Source organism: Carcharhinus amblyrhynchos, chromosome 2, assembly GCF_965287045.1.
Source record: "Carcharhinus amblyrhynchos chromosome 2, sCarAmb.v2.hapA, whole genome shotgun sequence".
Taxonomy (NCBI): domain Eukaryota; kingdom Metazoa; phylum Chordata; class Chondrichthyes; order Carcharhiniformes; family Carcharhinidae; genus Carcharhinus; species Carcharhinus amblyrhynchos.
In genome coordinates this window covers 50,426,221-50,452,444 of record NC_137325.1, presented here as the reverse complement: position 1 = coordinate 50,452,444, position 26,224 = coordinate 50,426,221, and the positions used below count along the sequence as shown (strand labels likewise).

Sequence of the window (26,224 nt, the reverse complement as noted above, 5' to 3'; positions counted from 1 at the left end):
AATGACAACGGATGAATGAACACCACTCAACAATCACCAGGCAAGACTGTTCCCTTCCCGTTGATGAACACTTCAGCGGTCACAGGCGTCTGGCCTCAGATCTTCTGGTACGCGTTCTCCAAGGTGGCCTTCACGACATACAACGGCGCAGAGTTGCTGAGCAGAAACTGATAGCCAAGTTCCGCACACATGAAGACAGCCTCAACCGAGATCTTGTCCGTAACCTCCATGACTTGCCTGAACTTGCAACATCTCACTTACTGTCCTGTCTGGAGATAATACACATCTTTTTAACCTATGCTTAATGCTATCTCCACTCACATTGTCTGCACCTTTAAGACTTGAATTGCAGATTAGCTACAAAGACTTGCATTCTAATCAGTATTCTGCAAACTGTGTATGCCTTTATATGCCCTGTTTCTGATCAGAACTCTCCACTCACCTGACGAAGAAACAGCGTTCCAAAAGCTAGTGGCATTTACTATCAAATAAACCTGTTGGACTTTAACCTGGTGTTGTGAGGCTTCTTACTGTGTTTACGCCAGTCCAATGCCAGCGTCCCCACATCATGACTACCATCGATACTGCAAACTGCCAGCTCCAAGTAGATCACGCGTAACGACACAGACATCAAGTTTTTACAAAGATGCAAGAAAGCAGATAAGATACCGAAAGGATTACAGATCATGAACCCACTCAGGTCAACCTATAACACAGACTTACGCTGAGAGACTTTGCTGTCGCACCTCTCTCACACTCCTCAACCACCTCATACAGTAGCTCTATAGCAAACGCCGCATCCTGGAAACCAAGATAGAATTCATATTCTCAACTTGCACTCAGGACGCAGACCAGCTGTGAAACTCTGCCAAGTAGATGAGACAAAGAAACTACACCAACTACACCAAGAACAGGAAACTTCAGAAACTCGGCATCACCACCAGCTGCGACCAAGCCTCCCCCAGCACCACAGTAAAAAACAGTACCACTGCAAGCAAGTCTATTGTCAACTTGTCGGACTACACACTTCAAACAGATGAAGTCGAAGTTCTCAGCTGAGGGCTCAATTTCTGGCCCACCAGCAAAATGGACCCCCTCGGTCTCACAGAGAACACAGAGGAATTCATCAGGTAAATGAGGCTGAGGGAGTTCGTCCACAAACCCCAAGAGGCCAATAGTGAACACAATGAGACAGCCAACGAACCAGAACAGCCGACAGAGATCCGCAGTGTAGCAACCAAAGAGGAAAGAAGCCAATTGGACTCCTCCGGAAGGCTGCTGCCCTTGACTTGATATGTATGCCCAAGCCATCAGGAGGTGCGTCAACACCAGATTCAACAGTACTCATAAGACAACCCCGGACATCACCCAAGCACAATACAATGTCATTCACGGTCTCAAGAGCAACCGCAACATTGTCATCAAACCAGCAGACAAGGGAGGGGCCATCGTCATACTGAACAGAACAGATTACTGCAAAGAACCCTAATAAGTGCGAGCTGATTCATTTTGGTAGGACAAACTTGATTGCAGATTACAGGGTCAACGGCAGGGCTCTGAGAAATGTGGAGGAACAGACAGATCTTGGGGCTCATAGTCACAGATTTCTGAAGGTTGCCACTCAAGATAGAGCCGTGAAGAAGGCTTATAGTGTGTTAGTGTTTATTAAGAGGGTGTTTGAGTTTAAGAGCCGTGGGTTATGTTGCAACTGTATCGTGATGTGGATGTGCTGGCGTTGGACTGGGGTAAACACAGTAAAAAGTCTGACAACACCAGGTTTTAGACTAAAACTTGGTGTTGTCAGACTTTTTACTGCAACTATATCGGACATTGTTGAGATCACTTTTAGAATATTGTGTGCAGTTCTGGTCACCTCCCTATAAGAAGAATATGGAAGCACTGGAGAGAGTGCAGAGGAGATTTACCAGGATGCTGCCTGGTATGGAGGGTAGATCTTATGAGGAAAGGTTGAGGGAACTGGGGCTTTTCTCTTTCGAGCGGAGGAGGATGAGAGATGACTTAATAGAGGTTTATAAGATGATGAGTGGGATAGATAGAGCAGACGTGCAGAGATTATTTCCTCAGGTGGATGTAGCTGTTACTAGGGGACATAACTTTAAGGTACATGGTGGGAGATGTAGGAGGGATGTCCGAGGTAGATTCTTCACTCAGAGAGTGGTTGGGGTGTGTTATGGATTGCCTGCTGTGATAGTGGAGTCGGACACTTTAGGAACCTTTAAGCGGTTATTGGATAGGCACATGGAGCACACCAGAATGATAGGGAGTGGGATAGCTTGATCTTGGGATTGGACATAGCTTGGCACAACATCGAGGGTCAAAGGGCCTGTACTGTGTTGTACTGTTCTATGTTCTATGTTAAGGCCAAACCGGTGATTTATAAAGTTTAATCATAACCCTCTTGCTTTTGTATTCCATGCTCTGTTTATCAAACACAGGATCACTTATGCCTTATTAACCACTTTCTCAATATGCCTTGTCACCTCCAACAATTTGTGCATAAACCCCAAGATTTCACTGTTCCTTTTAGAATATTGTCTTTTACTTGTATTGTTCATCCACTTCCTTACTGCCAAAATGTACAACTTCACATCTCTATGCATTAAATTTCACCTGTCAATTGTCCATCCATTTCATTAGCTTGTTCGTACCCTTTCGAAGTAGATAATTTCCTCTTTGTAGTTCACAATACTTGAAAGTTTTGTATCAGCTGCAAATATTGATATTGTGAGCAGCACACTCAATGTCGATCAAGAAAAGGAGTAGTTCTAATTGTCCCAACCTCTGGGGAACCCACTGTGATGTGGAGATGCCGGCTTTGGACTGGGGTAAACACAGCATTTGCGACCAAATAAGCCTGTTGGACTTTAACCTGGTGTTGTAAACCCACTGTGTACATGCCTGTAGTCAGATGAACAATCACTGCTTTGTTTCCTATCACTCGCCTACATCTATATCCATGCTGTCACTGTCCCTTTTATCCCATGGATTAACTTTTCTGGCAAGTCTACTACGTGGGTCTTAGCCAAACATCTTTTGAAATTCACGATGCACTACATCAATCCTGTTACCCCAATCAACTATCTCCGCTGTCTTATCAAAAAATTCAATTAGATTAGTTAAATACAATTTTGCTTTTGACAAGTCCTTGCTGGCTTCTTTAATATATCCACATTTGTTCATGTGACTGTTAAATTTGTCCTGGATTTTTGCTTTCAGGCTTTCTCATTACCAAGATTGAATCACTTGACCTATAGTTGCTAACTTTACATCTACACCTTTTCTTGAAGTGTTTTTATTGATAGTGCACATAGATAACAATCTACCAGCAGTTGATCTTCCTTACAAATGTTTTCTTGGCTTCATTTATGTCACAGCTCTACTCTACTCTATCACAGAATCACAGAATTGTTACAGCCCAGAAGGAGGCCATTCAGCCTACCGTGTTTGCATCTGCTTCCCAAACGACTAGTTCATTTGGTGCCATTCCCCGTCCTCTCTCCATAACCCTGCACATTCTTCATTTTCAGATAACAGTCTAATTCCCTTTTGAATGCCTCATTTGAATTTACCTCCACCACACTGTCAGAATGCATTCCAGATACCAATTGCTTGCTGTGTGAAAAAAGTTTTTCTTGTGTTGATTTTTGCTTTTTTTGCCAATTACTTTAAGTCTGTGCTCTATCATTCTCAATCATTTCAAATCCGTGTCTTTCATTCTCAATCATTTCACAATTGGGAACAATTTCCCTCTTTCTACTCTGTCCAGGTCATTCATTATTTTGAATACCTTTATCAAATCTCTCCTTTTTTCCAATGAAAACAGTCCCAACTTCTCTAATCTATCTTCATAACTTCTTTAACCAGCCATACTCCTTTTACCACTCTTCTGCTATTTATATACATATGCAAAGTGCTACTATGTCTTATTTTACAAGTTTTTTCATCCTCAAATTATAAACGTACTATTAAATTATTGACCATAAAATTACATATGCCTCTGTAGACTATTGAACAATGTTATTCACAAACTAACAATTTGTTAACAGTATTCCTAAAATACATAAATTCCTAAATTCCATGGAATAATTCATAAAATTTTAAAACAGAAAGCATTGCAAAATTATTTCAAACATAGCATTGAAGGTCATTCATCTTATTTCATAAAGTATTAAAGCAAAATGCTTTGTCAAGCCATTTATTAAATGGAGGTTTTTCGTTCTACAGAATGAATACTGGCCTAGAAAAATTGAAAGAGGCCTCAGATTCAGTGGCTGCGCTAAATAAAGAACTGGAGGTGAAAGAGAGAGAACTACAAGTAGCCAATGAAAAGGCTGATATGGTATGTACTTGTCAGAAAGTGATATTCTCAGAATTGCCACAATTTTTGTGCCTTTGTTTAATTGTTTATTTAATTAAAGATTTGCATCTAAGATTACCTATAGCATCACATGTCCTCATGGCAAAATAATTCTGATTACTGTAGATTGTGGTGTATAAGTTAATCTGATGTATACAACAACTCAATTTTTCAGCACCGAAATGCATGTTTAGGCCTACTCTTGGCATGCAAGCTGATTTCCCAGTTTTCTGCTAATAGATTTTCTCAGTATAGCTGGATTGTACCAGTTTTGAAAGTGTCATTTTTTGAAAATGTTACAATGCAATATGACCATAAATTCAATTACACCATGGGGAAATATCACTAACATTTATAGTTAAATGAAAAAGATAATTTGCAACTTTAAAAGAGATGATTGATTGAAACATGTTGAGAATTTACAGTAAAAGAAATGTGAATGTTTCCTCTTGGTAGTTAACATTTTTCTTATAGTTTATGTGAACTGTAAAACTGTCATGTGAACAAATCCCGTGTACTCCATGTCACATCAGCTTTGGGGATTGCCGTGACCTGCAGTAATTTGCAGGGATTTTGTTATTCGTTGAACCCCATGGCAGGGACATTGTTGGACAGTAAGAGCACTTTAAAGGCGATTAAATTTGGGTTTTGGTGTATATCTAAAGAGCCTTGGAGTTGTACTAATAAATGAATAGTTTGTATGTTAACAGTGCAAGTGATTTGAAAGCAAGAATGTGAGTTTTCAAGGAGTCATAGCAATTTACAGCATGGAAACAGGCCCTTCGGCCTAACTTGTTAATGCCGCCCTTTTTTTTAAACCCCTGAGCTTGTCCTAATTGCCCACATTTTGCCCATATCCTCTATACAAATCTTACCCATTTAACTGTCTAAATGCTTTGTAGAAGACCTCCATTTATATTTGAGGGGCCTGATCAATTGTGTGGCAGGAGGTTGCCTACCCCCTTGCTACCTGACTGAGTCGATGGCCCAGGCACTATATTTAAAAGGGACCTGGGAGGCATTCACTCTCTGTAATCCAGCAATATCAAGTCTAGCTGTGTGAGTGGATAATTTGAAAGTGCAACTGCAGCTGCCAACTGAACATCTATCCCCTGTTCCCTACCCAGAAAACAACAACTGCTGCTGCAACACCTGCTGTTTCTGACTAATGTATTATTGCAGTGAACGAGTGGCCCCATAGTTTAGTTATGCCCCCTTGCAGATTCTGCTGCAGACCATTTGGGATCAGCAGGACGTCCTGTTTCTCTGTAATGGCAATTTCCTGACTAAGGTATCTAGATGGAGATTGCAGCCATGGGATCGATAAGAAAAGCTAGTTCCAAAGTGGCAAAAGAGTCAGTAGCCTTTTGCGCATTACAAGGGTAAGTAGCACAGTGTGGTCATTGCAAAGGGACAGAATGGCATTGAGCAATTGAAACGTGTGTGTAATGAGGTATCTGGGCAGGTGTTTCGGTTTCAGGCCACAGAATCGGATGGAACATGTGAACTAAATATGTGGGAACCAGTTCATGCTGTGAAAGGTGTATCTGTTGCTGGAGAGGCCGTTTGTGAAATACTTACTAGAGAGGTGACATTAGCTGTCATCGGCCTGCATGTCCTTAAAAGGGTTTGCTGCAAACTGAGATGATAACTAGTCTGCCTGGAGAACAAAAGAGTGCAAAATGACAGGGTTCATTTGAAAACTGATGGCGTTGTCCCTGGCGTCTGCATATTGACCAATACAGAGGAGGAAGTGTTCCAACTGGCTGAGGGAACAGGGCAGCACTCAGTTGCAGATGGTGCGGCCAGAGTGTCAATACAATAGAGTGAGGATGTCTCCAACTTGGTGTTGAGAACTGGGAATACAGAGACAGTAAGAAGTCTCACAACACCAGGTTAAAGTCCAACAGGTTTATTTGGTAGCCAACGCCACTAGTTATCAAATAAACCTGTTGGACTTTAACCTGGTGTTGTGAGACTTCTTACTGTGTTTACCCCAGTTCAACGCCGGCATCGTCGCATCAATACAAGAGACATGCATGATATGGTGCTGGGAAGCAGGATTGTGATTTACTTTAACTTAATTATTCCCGATCTCCAGTTACGTTCAAGAAGGACATTAACCAGAGTTGGCAGAAATGCAACATTCCACCTCTGAGGATAATGGCGCTGAACAGTCTGAGGATGCACTGTCACTGCATTCTGCACCCTCTACCAGACTCAGGGTCACAATCTGGTGAGCACATCATGAGATTCCTGTCCATTGGAAGGCTGTTGGAGATCATGCCCATACTGAGCCCTAGTCTGATGATGGATCTCTGAGAACTGCCGCAAGAAACCTACTGGAGCTGCAGAAATAGAAAGTGGAACATTGGCTGAGATGGCAGAATCCGGGGGCCTGATTCTCCCATTCTGATGCGCAAGTTTTTTGGCACGTCGGGTTGGGAAATGCTCCATTGGGCAAGGGGCAGTGCCAATGGGGTGTGAACATAAGAACATAAGAAATAGGAACAAGAGTAGGCCATCCAGCCCCTCGAGTCCGCCCCGCCATTCCACAAGATCGTGGCTGATCTGAAGTGGATCAGTTCCACTTTCCCGCTTTCTCCCCATAACCCTTAATTCCCTTGTCTATCAGAAACCTATCTACCCATGACTTAAATATATTCAGTGAGGTAGCCTCCACCACTTCAATGGGCAGAGAATTCCAGAGACTCACTACCCTTTGAGTGAAGAAGTTCCTCCTCAACTCCGATCTAAACCACACCCCCCCCCCTCCATTTTGAGGCTGTGCCCTCTAGTTCTGCTATCCTTTCTAAGCAGGAAGAATCTCTCTACCTCTACCCTGTCTATCCCCTTCATTATCTTATATGTCTGTATAAGATTCCCCCCTCAGCCTTCTAAACTCCAACAAGTACAGATCCAGTCTATTCAATCTCTCCTCATAGGCTAACCCCCTCATCTCCGGTATCAGCCTAGTGAACCTTTTCTGCACTCCCTCCAAAGCCAATATATCCTTTCACAAATGCGGCGATCAAAACTGCGCACAGTACTCCAGTTGTGGCCTCACCAGTGCCCTGTACAGTTGCAGCAAGACCTCCCTGCTTTTATATTCTATCCCCCTCGCTATAAAGGCCAGCATCCCATTCGCCTTCTTGATCACCTGTTGCACCTGCAGACTGGGTTTTTGCGATTCATGCACAAGGACCCCCAGGTTCCTCTGCACTGTAGCACACTGCAGCTTTTCTCCCTTTAAATAATAATCCCTCCTACTATTATTTCTACCAAAGTGGATAACCTCACACTTGCTAACATTATACTCCATCTGCCAGGTTCTCGCCCACTCACTCAGCCTGTCCAGATCTCTCTGCAGACTTTCAGTGCCTTCCACGCAATTTGCTTTTCCACTCATCTTCGTGTCATCAGCAAATTTTGTTACCCTACACTCAGCCCCCTCCCCCAGATCATCTATGTAAATCTATGTGTGGTTTAGGGGTGAGGACTGGGGGTGGGGCCTATTGTGGGTGGGCCTTGGGGTTGGGGTTCCCACTGGCACTCTGCATGGCAGTTGGTCAGGGCTAGAGGGAGGCCAGCAATCGGGGTGGCCTGCTTCCCGGGTGGGTGGGGGGTGGTCAGTGGGAGGTGTGGGCTGGAGATTGGGGTGCTCCATGATGGGGTGGGTTTCAGTGCTGGCCAGCGAATGGATGGGGAGCCATGATTGTGCAGAGGGGGGTGAAGGGGCAGCAGTGCGAGGGTCCTGGGCTGGCCAGCAATCAAGCTGGCCAGCAAACTGCAATCTGACAGATCGGGGCTATTGCGCATGCGCAGAGGCCCAGAACTATCAGCCTCTGGTGTGAATAGGCCCCCCCACCCTCCACCTGAACTTTTAATTATATTCATGATTGTGACCTCTGAAGTGCACAAGAATGTGGGAGATACGAGTCTGAACTCCCACTGAAAAAACAATTGTGATTTACACCATTTTTCTCGCTAATTCAGCACTTTGAATTTTTTTGGGAGAATCGGGCCCTATGTTCAGTCCTGCATAGATGGAGGATTTCAGTCATACCATGAGTCCTGGCACCTAAGTATATGACTTTCTCCATGGAGAAGTTGGTGACCAACATGGAGAGTCCAGACTAGCAGAATACACAGTGGCTTCCAGATAAGCACTCAGACCTGTGTTTCGGGAAGGATGTTCTTTCTCTCGAGGGAGTGTAGCAAAGGTTTACCATGCTGATTCTGGGGATGGCAGGTATGAGGGGAGATTGACTAGGTTAGGATTATTTTTGCTGGAGTTCATACGAATGAGGGGGGATTTCATAGAGACTTAGAAAATTCTAACGGGACTGGAGAAGGTAGATGCAGGGAGGATATTCCCAGGGGTCACAGTTTGAGGATTCTGGGTAGACCACTTAGGGTGGAGGTGTGGAAACATTTCTTCACCCAAAAAGTGGTGAACCTGTGGAATTCATTACCACATGAAATAGTTGATGCCAAAACAGTGAATGTATTCATGCGGCGGCTAGATATAGCGCTTGAGGCAAATGGGATCAAAGATTATGGGAAGACAGCAGGATTAGGTTATTGAACTGGATGATCAGCCATGATCGTAATGAATGGTGGAGCAGGCTTGAAGAACCAAATGGCTTCCTCCTGCTCCTATCTTCTACGTTTCTGTGTTTCTGGACCAGAAGTATGTCTAGCTCTGAACGACCATTCATATTGGCTTGTACGTGCAAAGGGATTGCAGCTTTTTCCTATGTCCAATTTCACGAGTTCTGTAGGTTATTGCTGGAGGGAGATGTGCCCAATCTGGTGGTACTTCAAGAAATCCTATGTGAGCTTGGCTCTAGCTGAAATCTGAAATCAAACATGCTCTAAAGCCCAGAATTTTAATTGCCTCAGCTTTACAACTTCAATGTTCCCAGAACTAAAAGGTGTCTGTAAAATATTAATATGAATCATGAATTCAATATTTATAACACACCTAAGAGTGGTTGAGAATGTACAAGATACAAGAACTCTCTGGGAAGTGAGCCTTGTACCTGCAGAATGTGTTTTTGCTGGTGACAAACCAACTGATTGATGAAATGAAACCCATTTCAGTTTATGAACACTGCTAGCTGCCGTCTGCTACACATGACGGGCAGTGCCAAGGTGCCTTCTGGGCATTGCCACTTTGCCCCTTGGACACTGCCAGAGGGCCATGCTGGCAATGCCCAGGAGACATCCCCCCCTTATCCTCAACCTCCGTAACCTCCCTTTGCTTCAGTGGGGTTGGCTGCCAGTTCCCCGTGAGTGGGGAGCTGATGTAAACCCTGCTGGAGTGAACCACTCTTGGCGAGTGGGGGGAGGGAGAGGCTAGTGGGCCCGGCGATTTTAGTCCTGGGCCCACTGATAAGATTTAAATCAGAATTTTGATATTCAAAATAATCAGCTTTATGTTGATTTCTGGCACAGAGCTGACAACGCTGGAAATCCAGCAGTTGGAGACACATGGAGGCCATGGCGCCCTGCTAAACAACCTCCATTTATGTCTCCTGGCCAGTTGTGCTGCTAGAGCAGCACAGCGGGCTTGGAGAATCCCCCCGCTTGTCAGCACAGTCTGTTTGACTCGCCTACCTGACTTGAGGACTTTGGATCGATCACATCCTTGCTTTCACACACATCATCTTAGCCAACTCGATCTGGTTTCTATCCATTGCTTCCTATTATTGCAGTGAAGTTTCTGGACATTCCTTCTCTGACACAGGAGCTACAAGTCATCAACCTGCATCCTCATTCAGTCATTTTTGGGTTGGATGGTGGCACAGTGGTTGCCTCAGAGTACCAGGGACCTGGATTCCATTCTGGCCTTGGGTGACAGTGTGGAGTTTGCATGTTCTGCCCGTGTCTGTGTGGGTTTCCTCCGGGTGCTCCGGTTGCCTCCCATAGTGCAAGAATGTGCAGGTTAGGTGGTTTGGCCATATTAAATTGCCCCTTAGTGTTCCAACATGTGTAGGTTAGGTAGATTAGTCATGGTAAATGTGTGGGTTTATGGGGATAGGGTGGAAAGGATGGGCCTGGGTAAGGTTTTCTGTCAGAGAGTCAGTGCAGATTCAATGGATCAAAGGCCTCCTCCTGCACTGTAGGGAATCTCTGGGATCTTAACTCCTCCCACTACCCATTGCATTGCCCAAAATCATTTCCTTCCCTTTGTGACTCCTCAACCACTGACCATCATTCTTGATCAACTGTCTGTCAACTTAGAGCTGTCCCCATCACTACTGAGTGCTGCCCAGCACCATTTTGAACAGCTCGGTCACATTTTCTTCTAACCTTCTGTTCCACTGGCATTTGAACAATTTTTTTATCTCTCCAATAACATCCTTTTTAAAGTGGGAATCTGTTCAAGATTTTGAAGGAAACGGGGAGCAAAGGAAATTTATCCAGTATAGACCCAAAGACGTGCTTGTTAGATTGATTATCCATGCAAAATTGCCCCTTATTGTCAGGGGAACTAGCAGGGTAAATATGTAGGGTTGTGGGGATAGGGCCTCTATCTGCAATATAGGGATTCTATGATGTACAAAGTATTGCTGCATGCACCATGAGAAATTCTTACCATGGTTGCAGGCATGCAATTTGTCCTCGAATGTTTGAATGTTGCACTTTATTTAAAAGGCGTAGACTGACCAAAACACCATCCATACTTGAAATGTTAACTCTGTTCTCTCTCCACAAATGCTGCCAGCACTGCTGAGATTTTCCAGCATTTTCTGTTTTTGTTTCAGATTCCAGCATCTACGCTAATTTGCTTTGACCGAATTTTTGGTGACTTCCAGTTTGCAACTTGTGTTTGTTTTAAGATTAATATTGGTAACTGTTAGAATTCATCTTGTATGTTTTTTCCCGTTCCAGGTTTTAAAAGAAGTTACTGTGAAAGCTCAAGCTTCTGAAAAAGTAAAGGTGGAAGTCCAAAAGGTAAAGGACAAAGCTCAGGCCATTGTAGATAGCATATCAGCAGACAAGGCCATTGCAGAAGAGAAGTTGGAAGCTGCAAAACCTGCCCTGGAGGAAGCTGAAGCAGCTCTGCAGGTAAGTAAAGATCACTCATCTGTTGTCTTTGACATTCAGCCTATCTGTTTAAGGAGGACATTTGTTCAAATGTTGATTCATTCTCTGTTTGTACATTAGAGACAATTGTGCTAAAGTAGCATTTAAACTGCAGGTGCCACATGAATGGTTTACAATTTAAGGTCCCTCACCATTGTTGAGGCCTCACAAGCAGCAGACAGCTTAAGGAAAAATTATAATTTATATCACTGGATGGAACATTCCAAACAGTATTCCTATAGGTTTTACCAAATAACTTGTCCTTATGCTTCAGCCTTTAATTGGCTAACACATCCATTCTTGTGATGCACTGCCTTCCTGTGTCAAAATGTAAATCAAAAAGACTCATTACCTGATTGGATGATGCGTGACAATCAGCTGAACAGTCCTTTTCCCCAGTTTCAATTTTTTTTATATTTGGTCAAGAGAAATGATATTTTTCCAAAGTTGCGCACAGCACAAAGATTGGATGGAGATTGAGGGTTGACAACCCTGTGAGGAAAATCTCCCATGATCCCCTGCTAAGTTATCTATTGTTTAGCAGGAGGTCTCTCTTCAACCCTAATAGCAGGATGGGTTTAGTAATTTTATCAGTGATGTTGTATGTTGAGACTACATAGCAAATTGAGTTAGCAAATGCAGGTGAACTCAGCAAGATTAACATCTCTGTTTAACAGATCAAAATAATTATACTGGCTCTCATTAATGCCTATGTTACTAGTATTATGTTGTTCATAATGTTGAAAATGTTGCTCAAATTTTCCACCTTTTATTCCCACAATTTTTTTTTGTACGGACAATACCCTTCCATTGAGGCCACTACAATTTAGAAAAATCACTATTCATCATTAGAATATTTTGAAAACAGCTCATTTGAGAGCTGATTGCTTTAGGAATCGGTCTGCAAATGCCATAAATTTTGAATTAATGGTAATGCAAAAAAACTTTTATAACACTAACTGATATTAAAATTTTGAAAGAACAGAATATAGTTAAAGATGGCAACAAAAATATATACATCTAATTGAAATAATTTAGATCACCTATAATTTCTGAGTAATCTAAATTCAATTTGAAGCAAACAATCATTGTACCAGTTTTCTAGGGAAAAATGTTTAGATGTGATTAGTTGGTAAATATTTAGGACATTTTAAAGGAAGCTGAGCAATGGGTAGACAATGTTGTGCAGTAGATTTTATTAATTTCTGCCCCTATTGCAGGGCTTTGCCCTTTGAAAATACATGTCAGAAAATGAACATGGGGCACTGCTGGTTGCAAGATTTTCCATCCATCAAAATTAATAAGTGGATAACTTAAAGGACCTGCTAGCCTCCATGACTCAATTCAAGCTACCGTGTGCACCTGTTATGCTGAACGCCATGATAGAAACACAGACTGATACGTCACAGGTCTTGGATACAAAACAATTATCCAGCAAATGCAGAGCGGATGATATCTCCTTTCCCTTGAAAATATATTAATTGGAATACTCTTTTAGTTTAATAATTGCAGCTAAGAATTTGACCACTGCCTTGTTGCTTCATACAGTTATGGTTAATTACAGTATAATTTATAGAGGTCCTTGCAGTGTATTACTGAATTTACAAATTAGGAAGGAAATTATGCAAAGGTTAGTACAGCAAACAAAGTGTCACCATATTAAAAATATTGAGGAACTTGGTTTTCTATAAATTGAATTTCACAGTCTTGCAGTAATGGAACAATCATGGAACCAACCAACCTTCAGTTAGAGCTGTAAGATAAAGGTCTTGCACCTCTTATTTAGTTATGCATTACATTTATTGCTTTCCTATGTTATTGCATACAGACCATTAAACCAGCTGATATTGCCACTGTCCGTACACTGGGTAGACCACCTCACCTCATCATGCGTATCATGGACTGTGTACTGTTGCTATTCCAAAGGAAAGTAAACTCTGTGAAAATTGATGTTGAGAGGAACTGCACCACACCTTCCTGGCAAGAATCCCTAAAGCTCATGACAGCAGGAAACTTTCTGCAAAATCTCCAGGTAACCAAATCATTTACAGACATCAAGGGCTGAATTTTCTCATCTAAGCTTTTTTTTTCAGATGTCAAGACCACATTCAATTTGGACTAGCAGGCCTCCCAGTTGCTCTGGAGCAAACCAATTAAGAAGTTGCCTTGGGATTCCTCATCAATTAGGGAGTGCAGGCAAGATGTTATGGCCATTTTGTCAGAGGAAGGATTTCTAATTAAAAGGAACATGTAATGGATGATGTTTCATAACCCTGATGCAGCATAGGACAGTGAAAGGGCCCAGAAATGCAGGTAGAAGGAGGAGAGCTCCGCCCCCAACCCCCCTTTTCCCAACACCTTTGCTTCAGGAGGCCAAGGCACTCAGCAGATTATTGCTAATACTTTCATTCTCATGTTGAAAAGCTGCATTGTCAGTGAACCTGGTGGGCATGTATTGCTGGTGTCTGATAAACTGCCTGTCACTGGAGGCCCAAACTCTGCCTTCTGCAGTCCCATGTCTTTGATTCATGCCAAGTGGTGCAATCTTGTCTTCCAAAATACTAAAATTCATTGAATTTAATGAATTCCCCTGACTGTTATTGATGTCAAACACAACAAGAACAGGAAATACAAAGCTTGATCTATCACTGATTTTTATTTCAGGAGAGAGAAAGGTAGGTGTGCTAATGGCCCGAGGAGTGAAGGACAACATTTGTGCAAGGTAACTGTGAACCATGGATGTGAGAGGCCAATAGGCTGAGGGTCTGTGTGGGTGTGGGCTGCTGAGATAGGGATGTGAGGTGCCTGCAGAGGAAGGAATAAGTTTTTTTTATTCATTGGGCATTGGACCAGAATTTATTGCCCATCCCGAGTTTCCCTTGAGAAGGTGGTAGTCAGCTACCTTTTTGAAATGCTGAAGTGGGGCTGTTGTGCTGACCAGGAGAATGCTGTGCAGGTGAACACTGCACAAGTTGGAGTGCGGGGCTTGTCACTTAATTTTCCCAGCAGCCTTCGGCCTCCAAACCCAAAGACTTTGAAATTTTTCCTTAACTCCATTCCAGATTTGCAGATGATACAAAATTGAATGGGAGGGTGAGCTGTGAGGAGGATACATAGATGCTTCAGTGTGATGTAGACAGGCTGAATGAGTAGGCATTTGCATGGTAGAAACAGTATAATATGGATGACTGCAAAGTTACCCACTTCGGGAGCAAAACTAAAAAGGTGGATTCTTATTTAAAAGGTTTAAATTGAGTGAGGTAGATACTCAGCAAAACCTTGATGTTCTTATGCATTAGTTGCCGCATGTAAGCGCGCAGGCACAGCAGGCAGTAAAGAATGCAAATAGTATGTTGGCCTTCATAGCAAGAGGATTTGAGTATAGGAATAGGGGTGTTTTACTGCAATTCTGTAGGGTATTGGTGAGGTCAAATTGGAGTACAGTGTGCAGTTTTGGTGTCCTTATCTGAGGAAGGATGTACTTGCTATAGAGAGTGTGTAGCAAAGGTTTAGCAGGCTATTTCCTGGGATGGCAAGATTAAATTGGTTAGGATTATATACTTTTGGAGTTTAAAAGAGTGAGAGTGGATTGCATAGAAACTTATAAAATTCTAACAAGATTAGACAGGGTAGATTCAAAAAGAATGTTTTAACAAGTTTATTTATTAGTGTCTCAAGTAGGCTTACATTCACACTGCAATGAAGTTACTGTGAAAATCCCCTCATCGCCACACTCCAGCACCTGTTCAGGTACAGTGAGGAAAATTTAGCATAGCCAATGCATCTAACCAAGCACATCTTTCAGACTGTGGGAGAAAACCAGAGCATTCAGAAGAAACCCACATGGACACGGGAAGAACGTGCAGTCTCCGCACAGACAGCGACCTAAGCCGGAAATCGAACGGGGTCTCTGGCGCTGTGAGGCAGCAGTGCTCATCACTGTGCCACCGTGTTCCCAGTGTTGGGAAGTCCAGGTCATAGTTTGAGAATAGGAGTAATTCTTTTAGGACTGAGGTGAGGAGTGATTTCTTCACCCAGTGAGTGGTGAATCGTGGGATTCATTACCACAGAAAGTAGTTGAAGTCAAAGCATTGTGTGATTTCAACAAGGAATTAGCTCTTGGAGCTAAAGGGATCAAGGGATATGGGAGAATGATGGGATCAGGGCATTAAATTTGATGATCAACTATGATCACAATGAATGGTGATCATTGGCTCAAACGGCCGAATGGCCTACTTCTGCTTCTATTTTCTATGTGTGTTTCTTTGTATCCCCAGGTCTGTCTTGTGTGGATAAAACACTATTTGGTTTTGTTTTCTGCATTTCCTTTGTACAAGTCCAAATTGTACATAATAGGTGTGATTTTCTAAGTGTTCATTAGTGACAATGACTGTTATGTATTATCAGAAAATTGTGGGTTTAATTACTCAAATTGCAAGTTATAAATCCAATTTTAAATTTGTTTTGGCCTTAGCAATAATTGCTACTTTTAATTTTGTCCATTTGGCCTATTATTGTGTTCAGGGATCTGAAAATGCCTCTTCTGTTCTTTTCAACATTTTCCTTGAGGCTAAATTGTCCTTTGGATGGGAGGACAGTTCAGACTGAGTTCATATCACCGAAACCATCTTGTTATTTTGGCATCTCCATTGAGATGAATCGAAGATATATTTTTCTTCCCTTGCTGCATATGCCTGCCCCCACTGCCCTTGCCACACTCTCCACCCCATTCACACTCACAACTTCCAATATAGAAATAATGCAGTCAGCTCCACATATCAGTGGAATGGACTCAGACTTCATTAATGAGCCTGTAGAAAATGTAATATAAATTGAGGAACAACACATTCAGGGCCTTGCATGTCCCTTCTGTACATTAAGCTTGTCATTTAGCATATTATTGTAGCAGCTGTTAAACATTTTTTAAAAAACTATGCTTGTTACTAAAATTGCACTGAAAGACTGACAGAATAACTTATTGAATTAGTCATTTATTCAGACTGGAAAAAATAGTATTTCTAAATTTAAGTTAGACTATGAACAAAGAACAAAAAAAAATTACAGCACAGGAACAGGCCCTTCAGTCCTCCAAGCCTGCACCGACTTATCTAAAACCATGTAACCTTCTGGGGACCGTATCCCTCTATTCCCATCCTTTTCATGTATTTGTCAAGACGCCCCTTAAAAGTCACTATTGTACCTGTTTTCACTACCTCCCCCGGCAGCGAGTTCTAGGCACCCATTACCCTTTGTGTAAAAAATCTGTCTTATACATCCCCTTAAACCTTGCATATCTCACCTTAAATCTATGCCCCCTAGTAATTGACTCTTCCATCCTGGGAAAAAGCTTCTGACTATCCACCCTATCCATGCCTCTCATAATCTTGTAAACTTCTGTCAGGTTCACCCTCAACTCTTGTCATTCCAGTGAGAACAAACCAAGTTCCTCCAATCTCTCCTCAAAACTGATGCACTCCTTACCAGGCAACATCCTGGTAAATCTTTTCTGTACCCTCTCCAAAGCCTCCACTTCCTTCTGGTAGTGTGATGACCAGAATTGAACACTATATTCCAAGTGTGGCCTAACTAAGGTTCTATAAAGCTGCAACATGACTTGCCAATTTTTAAACTCAATGCCCAGCTGATGAAGGCAAACATGCCGTATGCCTTCTTGACTACCTTCTCTACCTGCATTGCCGCTTACAATGATCTGTGTACCTGTACACCCAAATCCCTTTGCCTATCAATACTCTTAAGGAGTATTTAGTGTAAATTTCCTATCTGTATTAGACCTTCCAAAATTATTACCTCATATTCACCCGGATTAACTCCATCTACCACCTCTCCGCTCAAGTCTCCAACAGATCTATATCCTGCTGTATCCCCCTGATGGTCCTCTTCTCTATCCACAAATCCACCAATCCGCAAATTTAGTAATCAATCCAGTTACATTTTCCTCCAAATCACTTATATATGTTACAAACAGCAAATGTCCCAGCACTGATCCCTGAGGAATGCCACTTGTCGCAGCCCTCCATTCAGAAACAGACCTTTCCACTTTACACTCTGTTTTCTTTGACTGAGCCAGTTTTGTATCCACCTTGCCAGCTCTCACCTATCATTGTGTAAATAGGTATAAACATAATCAAAATGACTGCAGATATGGCAGCACAGTGGTTAGCACTGCTGCCTCATTGTGCTAGGGACCCAGCTTCGATTCTGGCCTTGGGTGATTGTCTGTGCGGAGCTTATTTCTTCTCCTCATGTCTGTATGGGTTTTCTCCTGTTTCCTCAACAGTGCAAAGATGTGCAGGTTGGATGGATTGGCCATGTTAAATGCCTAAAGATGTGTAGCTTAGATAGATTAACCATGGTAAACATGTACGATATTGGGGATATTGTGGTAGGTAAAATGTTAGAATCTGTCATTAAGGAGGAAATTGCGAGACATCTTAAAGGGAATTGCTTGATAGAGCAGACGCAGCACAGTTTCATTAAAGGGAAGTCGTGTCTGACAAATTTACTGGAGTTCTATGAGGATGTGTCTAGGGCGGTGGATAGAGGAGAGCCGGTGGATGTGGTCTTTCTAGATTTTCAGAAAGCGTTTGACAAAGTGCCTCACAAGAGGTTATTGCAGAAGGTCGAGGGACATGGAGTTGGGGGTAGGGTGTTAGCGTGGATAGAGGACTGGTTGTCAAATAGGAGGCAGAGAGTGGGGGTCAACGGGTGCTATTCGGATTGGCGGATGGTGACTAGTGGAGTGCCCCAGGGGTCGGTGCTGGGGCCTCAGCTTTTTACCATTTATATAGATGATCTGGAGGAGGGAACCGAGTGTAGAGTGTCGAAATTTGCTGATGACACCAAGATTGGGGGAACGGCAAATTGTGCGGAGGGTGTGGAGAGTCTGCAGAAGGATCTAGATAGGCTGGGCGAATGGGCCAGGAAATGGCAAATGGAATTTAATGTTGGCAAGTGTGAGGTGGTCCACTTTGGTAGGAAAAATGGTAGGAAGGACTATTACTTACGAGGCGAAAAACTGCAGCAGGCGACGGTGCAGAGGGACCTCGGGGTCCTTGTGCATGAGTCGCAAAAACCCAGCTTGCAGGTGCAGCAGGTGGTCAGGAAGGCGAATGGGATGCTGGCCTTCATAGCGAGGGGGATTGAATATAAAAGTAGGGAGGTCTTGCTGCAGCTGTATAGGGCATTGGTGAGGCCGCAACTGGAGTACTGTGTGCATTTTTGGGCGCCGCACCTGCGCAAAGATATTTTGGCCTTGGAGGGAGTGCAGAGGAGGTTTACTAGGCTGATACCGGAGTTGAAGGGCTTGAGCTATGAGGAGAGGCTGAATAAACTGGGCTTGTACTCGTTAGAGTTTAGAAGAATGAGAGGAGATCTCATTGAGACGTATAAGATGATGAATGGGATGGATAGGATAGAGGTGGAGAGACTCTTCCCGCTCAAAAAAGACAGTAGGACTAGGGGGCACAGCCTCAAGATAAAAGGGGGGCGGTTTAGAACGGAGTTGAGGAGGAACTTCTTCACTCAAAGGGTGGTGAATCTCTGGAATTCTCTGCCCGTTGAAGTGGTGGAGGCTGCCTCGCTAAATATTTTTAAGACGCAGGTTGATGGGTTTTTGATAGGAGAGGGGATTAAGGGTTATGGGGAGAGGGCGGGAAAGTGGAACTGAGCAGCGACAGATCAGCCATGATCTTATTGAATGGTGGGGCAGGCTCGAAGGGCTGGATGGCCTACTCCTGCTCCTATTTCTTATGTTCTTATGTTCTTATGGGGATAAGATGGCAGAGTGGGCTTGGGTAAGATACTGTTTTGAAGAATTGGTATAGACTTGATAGACTGAATGACCTCCTTCTGCTCTGTAGGGAACCTATGATTCTAAACGCTTAATCATATTATTTTATCCTTCTAGCAATTTCCCAAAGATACAATTAATGAAGAAGTTGTCGATTTACTTCAGCCCTACTTTGAAATGGCTGACTACAATATTGAAACAGCCAAGAGAGTATGTGGCAATGTAGCAGGGATCTGCTCCTGGACAAAGGCTATGGCTTCCTTCTTCTCCATTAACAAGGAGGTTTTACCTTTAAAGGTACATTAAGGTGAACATATTCAATGTTAAATCAGGGACGATTCTCCCAAAAAAGCCTAAGTGCTAAATTCGTGTAAAAACGGGATTAACTTCTGCTGATTTTTTTGAGCAGGATTTTCAAAATGAATCTCCCATGCTCTGAGCACTGCAAAGTGCCCTAGCGAGATTCACGTTGAAAATCAGGGATCGGGGCCTATTGCCACTGGAGAGCCAGAAGCATAGTGCTGAGTGGACCACTGCATGCACTGATCTGTCAGTCCCGAGATCAGCACATGCGCAGTGGTCCCGCACTGCCAGCCACCACCACACACACACACACCCCCCCGCCCTCCATTCCTGGCCTCCCACTGTCCTACCTCAATGCATGAGCAGCACAATGGGCTGGGAGAATTGCCCTCATAGTATTTGATTGTTCATTCCAAAAAAAAGTCTACAATAGTATTTTATGGGAGAGAAGACAGAACCGCTAAATTTTGATAGTAGCATAAATAAAGAACAAATGGAACAAGTGAAAACGTTTATTGCATCTGCTAGCATTACTCTTCTAGTTAAGAAATCATTGTCATTTTGCAGCATTCATGGTCTGAATAATCCTTGTATGTGTCATTGTAGACCAAAACTATTAAAATAGGCAACCTCCTGTAAGAGCTGGTGCAGACCTGATGGGCCAAATAGCCTTTCTGGATTGTAACAATATTATAAATGTGTGAACAATTTGTATCTGTGAATGTAATTAACAAAATAAGTCCCAAGGCACCTCTTGGGTGAATGTGGAAATGAATCCTTTGTCAGGTGATGGCAGAATTAAGGAGCTTTATAAAAATGGAGAAAGAGGAGAAAAGATACAGAGATGCATGAGAAAAGTTTCAAAGTTCCAGAGATCGGGCCCAAAACTTCTGAAATCATCATTAAGCTTGGAGTGAACAGTTGGGGCAGAGATGTTGGGAAGGCTGGGGCGGTGTGTGTGGAGAGGAAATATGAGAATGTGTTGGGGGAATGAATAAAGTGTTGGAATGAAAATAATGGAATTCTTAGGGATAATGAGCTTGTGGAGAAAGAATTGCAGGGAATGACAAGAACTTTAAATGTATTTGGAGAACAAGATATTGGTGGCAGTCAGTCAGTGAATGTGGGAGTGATAGTTAAGTAAAGCATATTGCTGAACAAGACATTGAATGCATTGGAGTTTATAGAAAGAGGAGGACGTGAGATCAGAAATGGAAAGGGTTGCATTAGTTGATAATGGAAGTAGCAGAATTATGTCAGATGTGGGAATTAAGATGGTTGATATTGCAAAACTGAAACTAGGTGACATAAATGATGGATAGGATCTGTGGTTTAAAGCTTACTCAATATTGTATAATATTTGATTTGATTTATCATTGTCGTGTATTAGCATACTGTGAAAAGTATTGTTTCTTGCACACTATACAGACAAAGCAGACCATTGATAGAGAAAGAAATGAGAGAGTGCAAAATGTAGTGTTACAGCTTGTGTAGAGAAAGATCAACTTAATGCAAGGTAGGTCCATTCAAAAGTCTGATGGCAGCAGGGAAGAAGCTGCTCTTGAGTCGGTTGGTAAGTGACCTCAGACTTTTATCTCTTTTTCCCGACAGAAGAAGATGGAAGAGAGAATGTCCGGGGTGCATGGAGTCCTTAATTATGCTGGCTGCTTTGCCAAAGCAGCGGGTATTGTAGACAGAGTCGATGGATGGGAGGCTGGTTTGCATGATGGATTGGGCTACGTTCACAACCTTTTGTAGTTTCTTGCAGTCTTGGGCAGAACAGGAGCAATATTTATCTGTGATAAAATCAAAAAGAATGTTTTCTTTGGTGCATCTGTAAAAGTTGGTGAGAGTTGTAGCTGACATGTTAAATTTCCTTAGGGTTGCAAGAATGTACAAGACAATATGACAAGACTGTGAATAGTCTGATGAACTTGAGAATATGGCATGTCATAAGAAGACAGATTTTGAGAAAGAGACCATAGGTAGTATCTACTATGAAACTGCAGGAAGCTGCAACTTATGCAGAATTTGATATCAGACCAGAAACTAAACTGTCAAGTGAGGTGGCGAAGAGGAATCCTTGATGGTATCAGCAAACAAACAAAAGCTCTTGCCATATCTCCGGATGATGTCACATTGTTGAAGAATGTATTTTATAGAAAAGAGGAACCTACAGTATATATTACTTATTATTTGAAATTATACCTTACAAATGTACATCCCTTGCTTTTAGGCTAATTTGGCAATCCAGGAAAATCGCCTGGCTTTGGCTATGTTAGATCTTCAGAAGGCACAAGCAGAGTTGGACGCCAAACAAGCAGAACTGGACTTTGTACAGGCAGCATATGATAAGGCCATGACAGAGAAACAAGTGAGTATTAAGTGATTATAGTCAAATTTTTATTGTTTTTAAATTATATGTAATGTTTTAACAATTAGAAACAATTTCTTACCTTTAATTACATGTAGAAAATTTCTACAACTTGAATGCCTTTTGGTGGAAATATATATTTATGTTAGGTTAACTGGCTACAAATTATTTGAGTTTTCTGAATCCATTAATGCTGAGTTCTGATTATACAAAGTTTATATGCCATGAGCTAACCAGTTACCAAAAATAGATATCAACTGACCAATGATTTAAAGTTCATAGATTGCATCCGTTATGTGCAGCATAAATGCAGTACAAAATGTTTCCCCATGCATTCTAATAAGGCCTTATACATTAATCTTGTAAACTTCTCTAAGGTGGTAATTCACTGAAAACTAATACCTTCCAGGAAGGGAGTATGCTGTCCCTGATAAGCGCATGACTCCAGCCCCATTATATGTGTGTGGCCCTTAATGTCACCTGAAGTGATCTGGCATTCATTCGGAGGAACAACTTCCATAATGTTCAGCAGTAAGGAGCAGAGTGAATGAATTTGTCAGCAACAACTCAATCCCTGTGACTGCTGCTGTAGAATGGGTGGGTTATCATATGAGGAAATTTTGTTCAGGCTAGGCTTGTATCCATTGGAGGTTAGAAGAATAAGGAGCAACTTGATTAAAACATACAGAATCCTGAGGCATCTTGACAGGATGGATGTGGAAAGGATGTTCCATCTTGTGGGAGAATCCAGGGTCACTGTTTAAAATAAAGTGTTTAAGACAGAGATGAGGAGAATTTTTTTCTCTGAGGGTTGTAAGTCATTGGAACTCTCCTGCAAAGGTGATGGAACCAGAGTGTTTGAATATTTTCAAGGCAGAGTTAGATAAACAGGAGAGTGAGAAGTGTTGGGAGTAGGTGGGGAATATGGAATTGAAGCTACAGTCCGATTAGCCATGATCTTATTGAGTGGGCTTGAGGCACCATGTGGCCTACACTTGCTCCTAATTCACATGTTCATATGTAAAGATTCCCAAGTTGTGAAGCTGTCCCACAGCTAAGTAAAGCATTGAACTAGTCTGGTTGTGCTTGTGTTGCTTCTAGGTCTTAAGAGGTCTTGTGGGTTCAGAAACCTTCTGCTGGTTAGCACATCCTCAACTGGAGTCTGTACTGGTCATGGTTGAAAATTATTTGTATTGCAGTTCTGAGATTTATAAGATTGTTAAGTTTTGGGATTGCTTTTTTAAATTTAAGGTAAAATGAAGTGAGTCAGATGAACTGTTTTGAAGTCTGCCTGACAGCAAGCCGGGGTAGTTTGATTGTTGACAATAGGAGGAGGTGCATGGTGTTTATGCTTGGAGACAAGGGCAACACCCTATACGCGAACAGTGGCTAGACAAGAATCAGTAAGAAGTCTCACAACACCAGATTAAAGTCAAACAGGTTTATTTGGTAACACAAACCACTAGCTTTTGGAGCGCTTGCTGTCCTTTCATTAGGTGAATGGGAGTTCTGTTCACAAACAGGACATATAAAAACACAAACTCAATTTACAAAATAATGGTTGGAATGCAAGTCTTTAGATGTAATCAAGTCTTAAAGGTACAGATAATGTGATTGGAGAGAGGGTTAAGCACAGATTAAGGAGATGTGTATTGTCTCCAGCCAGGGTAGTTAGTGAGATTTTGCAAGCCCAGGCAAGTCATGACTGTGTGACTGTACCCAAGATCCCGGTTGAGGCTGTCCTCACGTGTGCAGAATTTGGCTATCAGTCTCTGCTCAGCAACTCTGCTTATCATGTGTCGTGAAGACCGTGTTGGAGAACGCTTACCAAATTTCAGAGGCCAAATGCCCATGACCACTGAAATGTTCCCCAACAGGAAGAAAACACTCTTGCCTGGTGATTGTCGAGTGGTGTTCATTCGTCTGTTTTCGTAGCATCAGCGTGGTCTCCCCAATGTACCAGCCCTCAGGATATCCTTTCCTGCAGCATATCAGGTAGACAATGTTGGCCTAGTTGCAAATGTATGTACCGTGTACCTGGTGGATGGTGTTCTCATGTGAGATGATGGCATCTGTATCAATGATCCGGCACGTCTTGCAGAGGTTGTTGTGGCAGGGTTGTGTGGTGTCGTAGTCACTGTTCTCCTCAAGGCTGGGCAGTTTGCTGTGGACAGTGGTCTGTTTGAGGTTGCGCGGTTGTTTGAAGGTAAGAAGTGGGGATGGCCCTGGCAAGATGTTCGTCTTCATCAATGACATGTTGAGGGTTCCGGAGAAGATGTCTTAGCTTCTCCACTCTGGACGCATTGTCTGCAGCAAACTACCCAACCTTCAGGAGAACAGTGACCACGACACCACACAACCCTGCCACAGCAACCACTGCAAGACGTGCCAGATCATCATGTTAGAACACCTTCCACCAGGTACATGGTACATACACATGCAACTCAGCCAATGTTGTCTACCTGATATGCTGCATACCCGAGCATGGTACACTGGGGAGTCCCTGCAAACGCTACGACAATGGATGAATGAACACTGTCTGACAATCACCAGACAAGAGTGTTCTGTTCCTGTTGGGGAACACTTCAGCGGTCACGGGCATTTGGCCTCTGATCTTTGGGTAAGTGTTCTCCAAGGCGGCCTTCATGACACATGACAATGCAGAGTTACTGAACAGAGACTGATAGCCAAGTTCCGCACACATGAGGACAGCCTCAACCAGGATGTTGGGTTCATGTCACACTTTCTATAACGCCCACGACTTGCCTGGGCTTGCAAAATCTCACTAACTGTCCTGACTGAAGGCAATACACATCTTTTTAAGCTGTGCTTAACCCTCTTTCCACTCACATTGTCTGTACTTTTAAGACTTGATTACCTGTAAAGACTCGCATTCCAACCATTATTTTGTAAATTGAGTTTGGGTTTTTATATGCCCTGTCTGTGAACAGAACTCCCACTCACCTGATGAAGGGACAGCGCTCCGAAAGCTAGTGGCTTGTGCTACTAAATAAACCTGTTGGACTTCAACCTGGTGTTGTGAGACTTCTTACTGTGTTTACCCCAGTCCAACACAGGCATCTCCACATCATAGACAAGAGTCACCAAAGTCTCAGAAAGGTATTGAGAATGTTGAGTTATAAACATTTGTGCTTCCAAAATAAAAGGGATTTGGAAAGTCAACAGCTAATCAGTGTTTATACCTGGATACAAAGCCCTTATGATTTACATTGCCATGGAGATGGGCTGTAAAAGGAAAAGTGTTATAAAGACAGTGCTGAAACTCATCAGCAAGTTAGTCTGCCAAGATTCAGTAAAGGGAGAACTGTAGGTGGGAACCCGTACTTAGATTGAAAAGACTAAACTCATTAGAGTTAAAATGAGGTTGTAAATTTCACCCAGCTTTTGCTAAAGAATCTATAGGGAAAAAGTCCTTGCTGTGAAAGATAATTCTGTGATTATCTCAGCCTGGCTGAGAAACAGAGAAAACAGGAGTAAACCCTCAGGACTGAAGCATCAATTTGGAGTGGTTCAGAGACAATTGAATATATAATTGAAGGACAATGTAAATATAGCTATGATGTAAATGGCACATGTCCTGTTTTGTGGCTTAAGGTACAAGTTAACTCCATGTGAAATCTTATCATGTCATCCCTTCAGTTACTAACTGGGAGTTTCTTCTTGAAAGTTATTGGTCTCCACAGAGATTGTAACAAATGCAGCAAGGGTTCTTGAAAGATTTCAAATCCATGAATGGTACACTGGGTGGGACAGTTTGAACAACCAAGATTTCATGGTGAATTTTGCTGTATTTATTGAAAAGTTAAAATGACTATGTCTATTGCTGAAACATAACTCAAAAGAAGGAACCTATCTTCGAGTGGCCTGCAACAGATAACAAAGATTAATTTGAAGCCGATAGCAGATAAGTTTAAAGTAGAATTAGAAGCAAGCATGAAGAACTCTTTCTTCCTTAAGGTTCAAGTTTTTTAACACTTGAACCGTAAGGAAGAAAAAGATAATCCTGATAAAATGCAGATTGAATTGACAAGGATTCAGTTATAAAAGAAGCAACTTGATTTGGAAAGAGAGAAAAGCAAAAACTTGAGTGTTGAGAAAGAGAAATTAAGTTACTTGAGCAAAAACAGAAAGAAAGGGAATCATTGGAACATGAACTTGAATGCCAAAGAAAATAATAGAAAGCGAGGAAAGGAGTAGGGAAATAGTTCAACAGTGTACTGAATGTGCACTCAGTGGCCTTGCC

At 42.4% G+C, this 26,224-nt stretch overlaps 1 protein-coding gene across 1 annotated transcript in view; it reads left to right on the top strand.

The window, feature by feature from the left end:
- Window positions 1-26,224, top strand: part of dnah5 (dynein, axonemal, heavy chain 5) — a 350,257-nt gene that overhangs the window by 234,910 nt on the left and 89,123 nt on the right. The window contains exons 57-61 of the mRNA XM_080205374.1: window positions 4,246-4,360; window positions 11,279-11,455; window positions 13,302-13,505; window positions 19,401-19,580; window positions 21,823-21,960. Coding sequence (XP_080061500.1) covers window positions 4,246-4,360; window positions 11,279-11,455; window positions 13,302-13,505; window positions 19,401-19,580; window positions 21,823-21,960 — 814 coding nt within the window. The remainder of the gene's footprint in view (window positions 1-4,245; window positions 4,361-11,278; window positions 11,456-13,301; window positions 13,506-19,400; window positions 19,581-21,822; window positions 21,961-26,224) is intronic.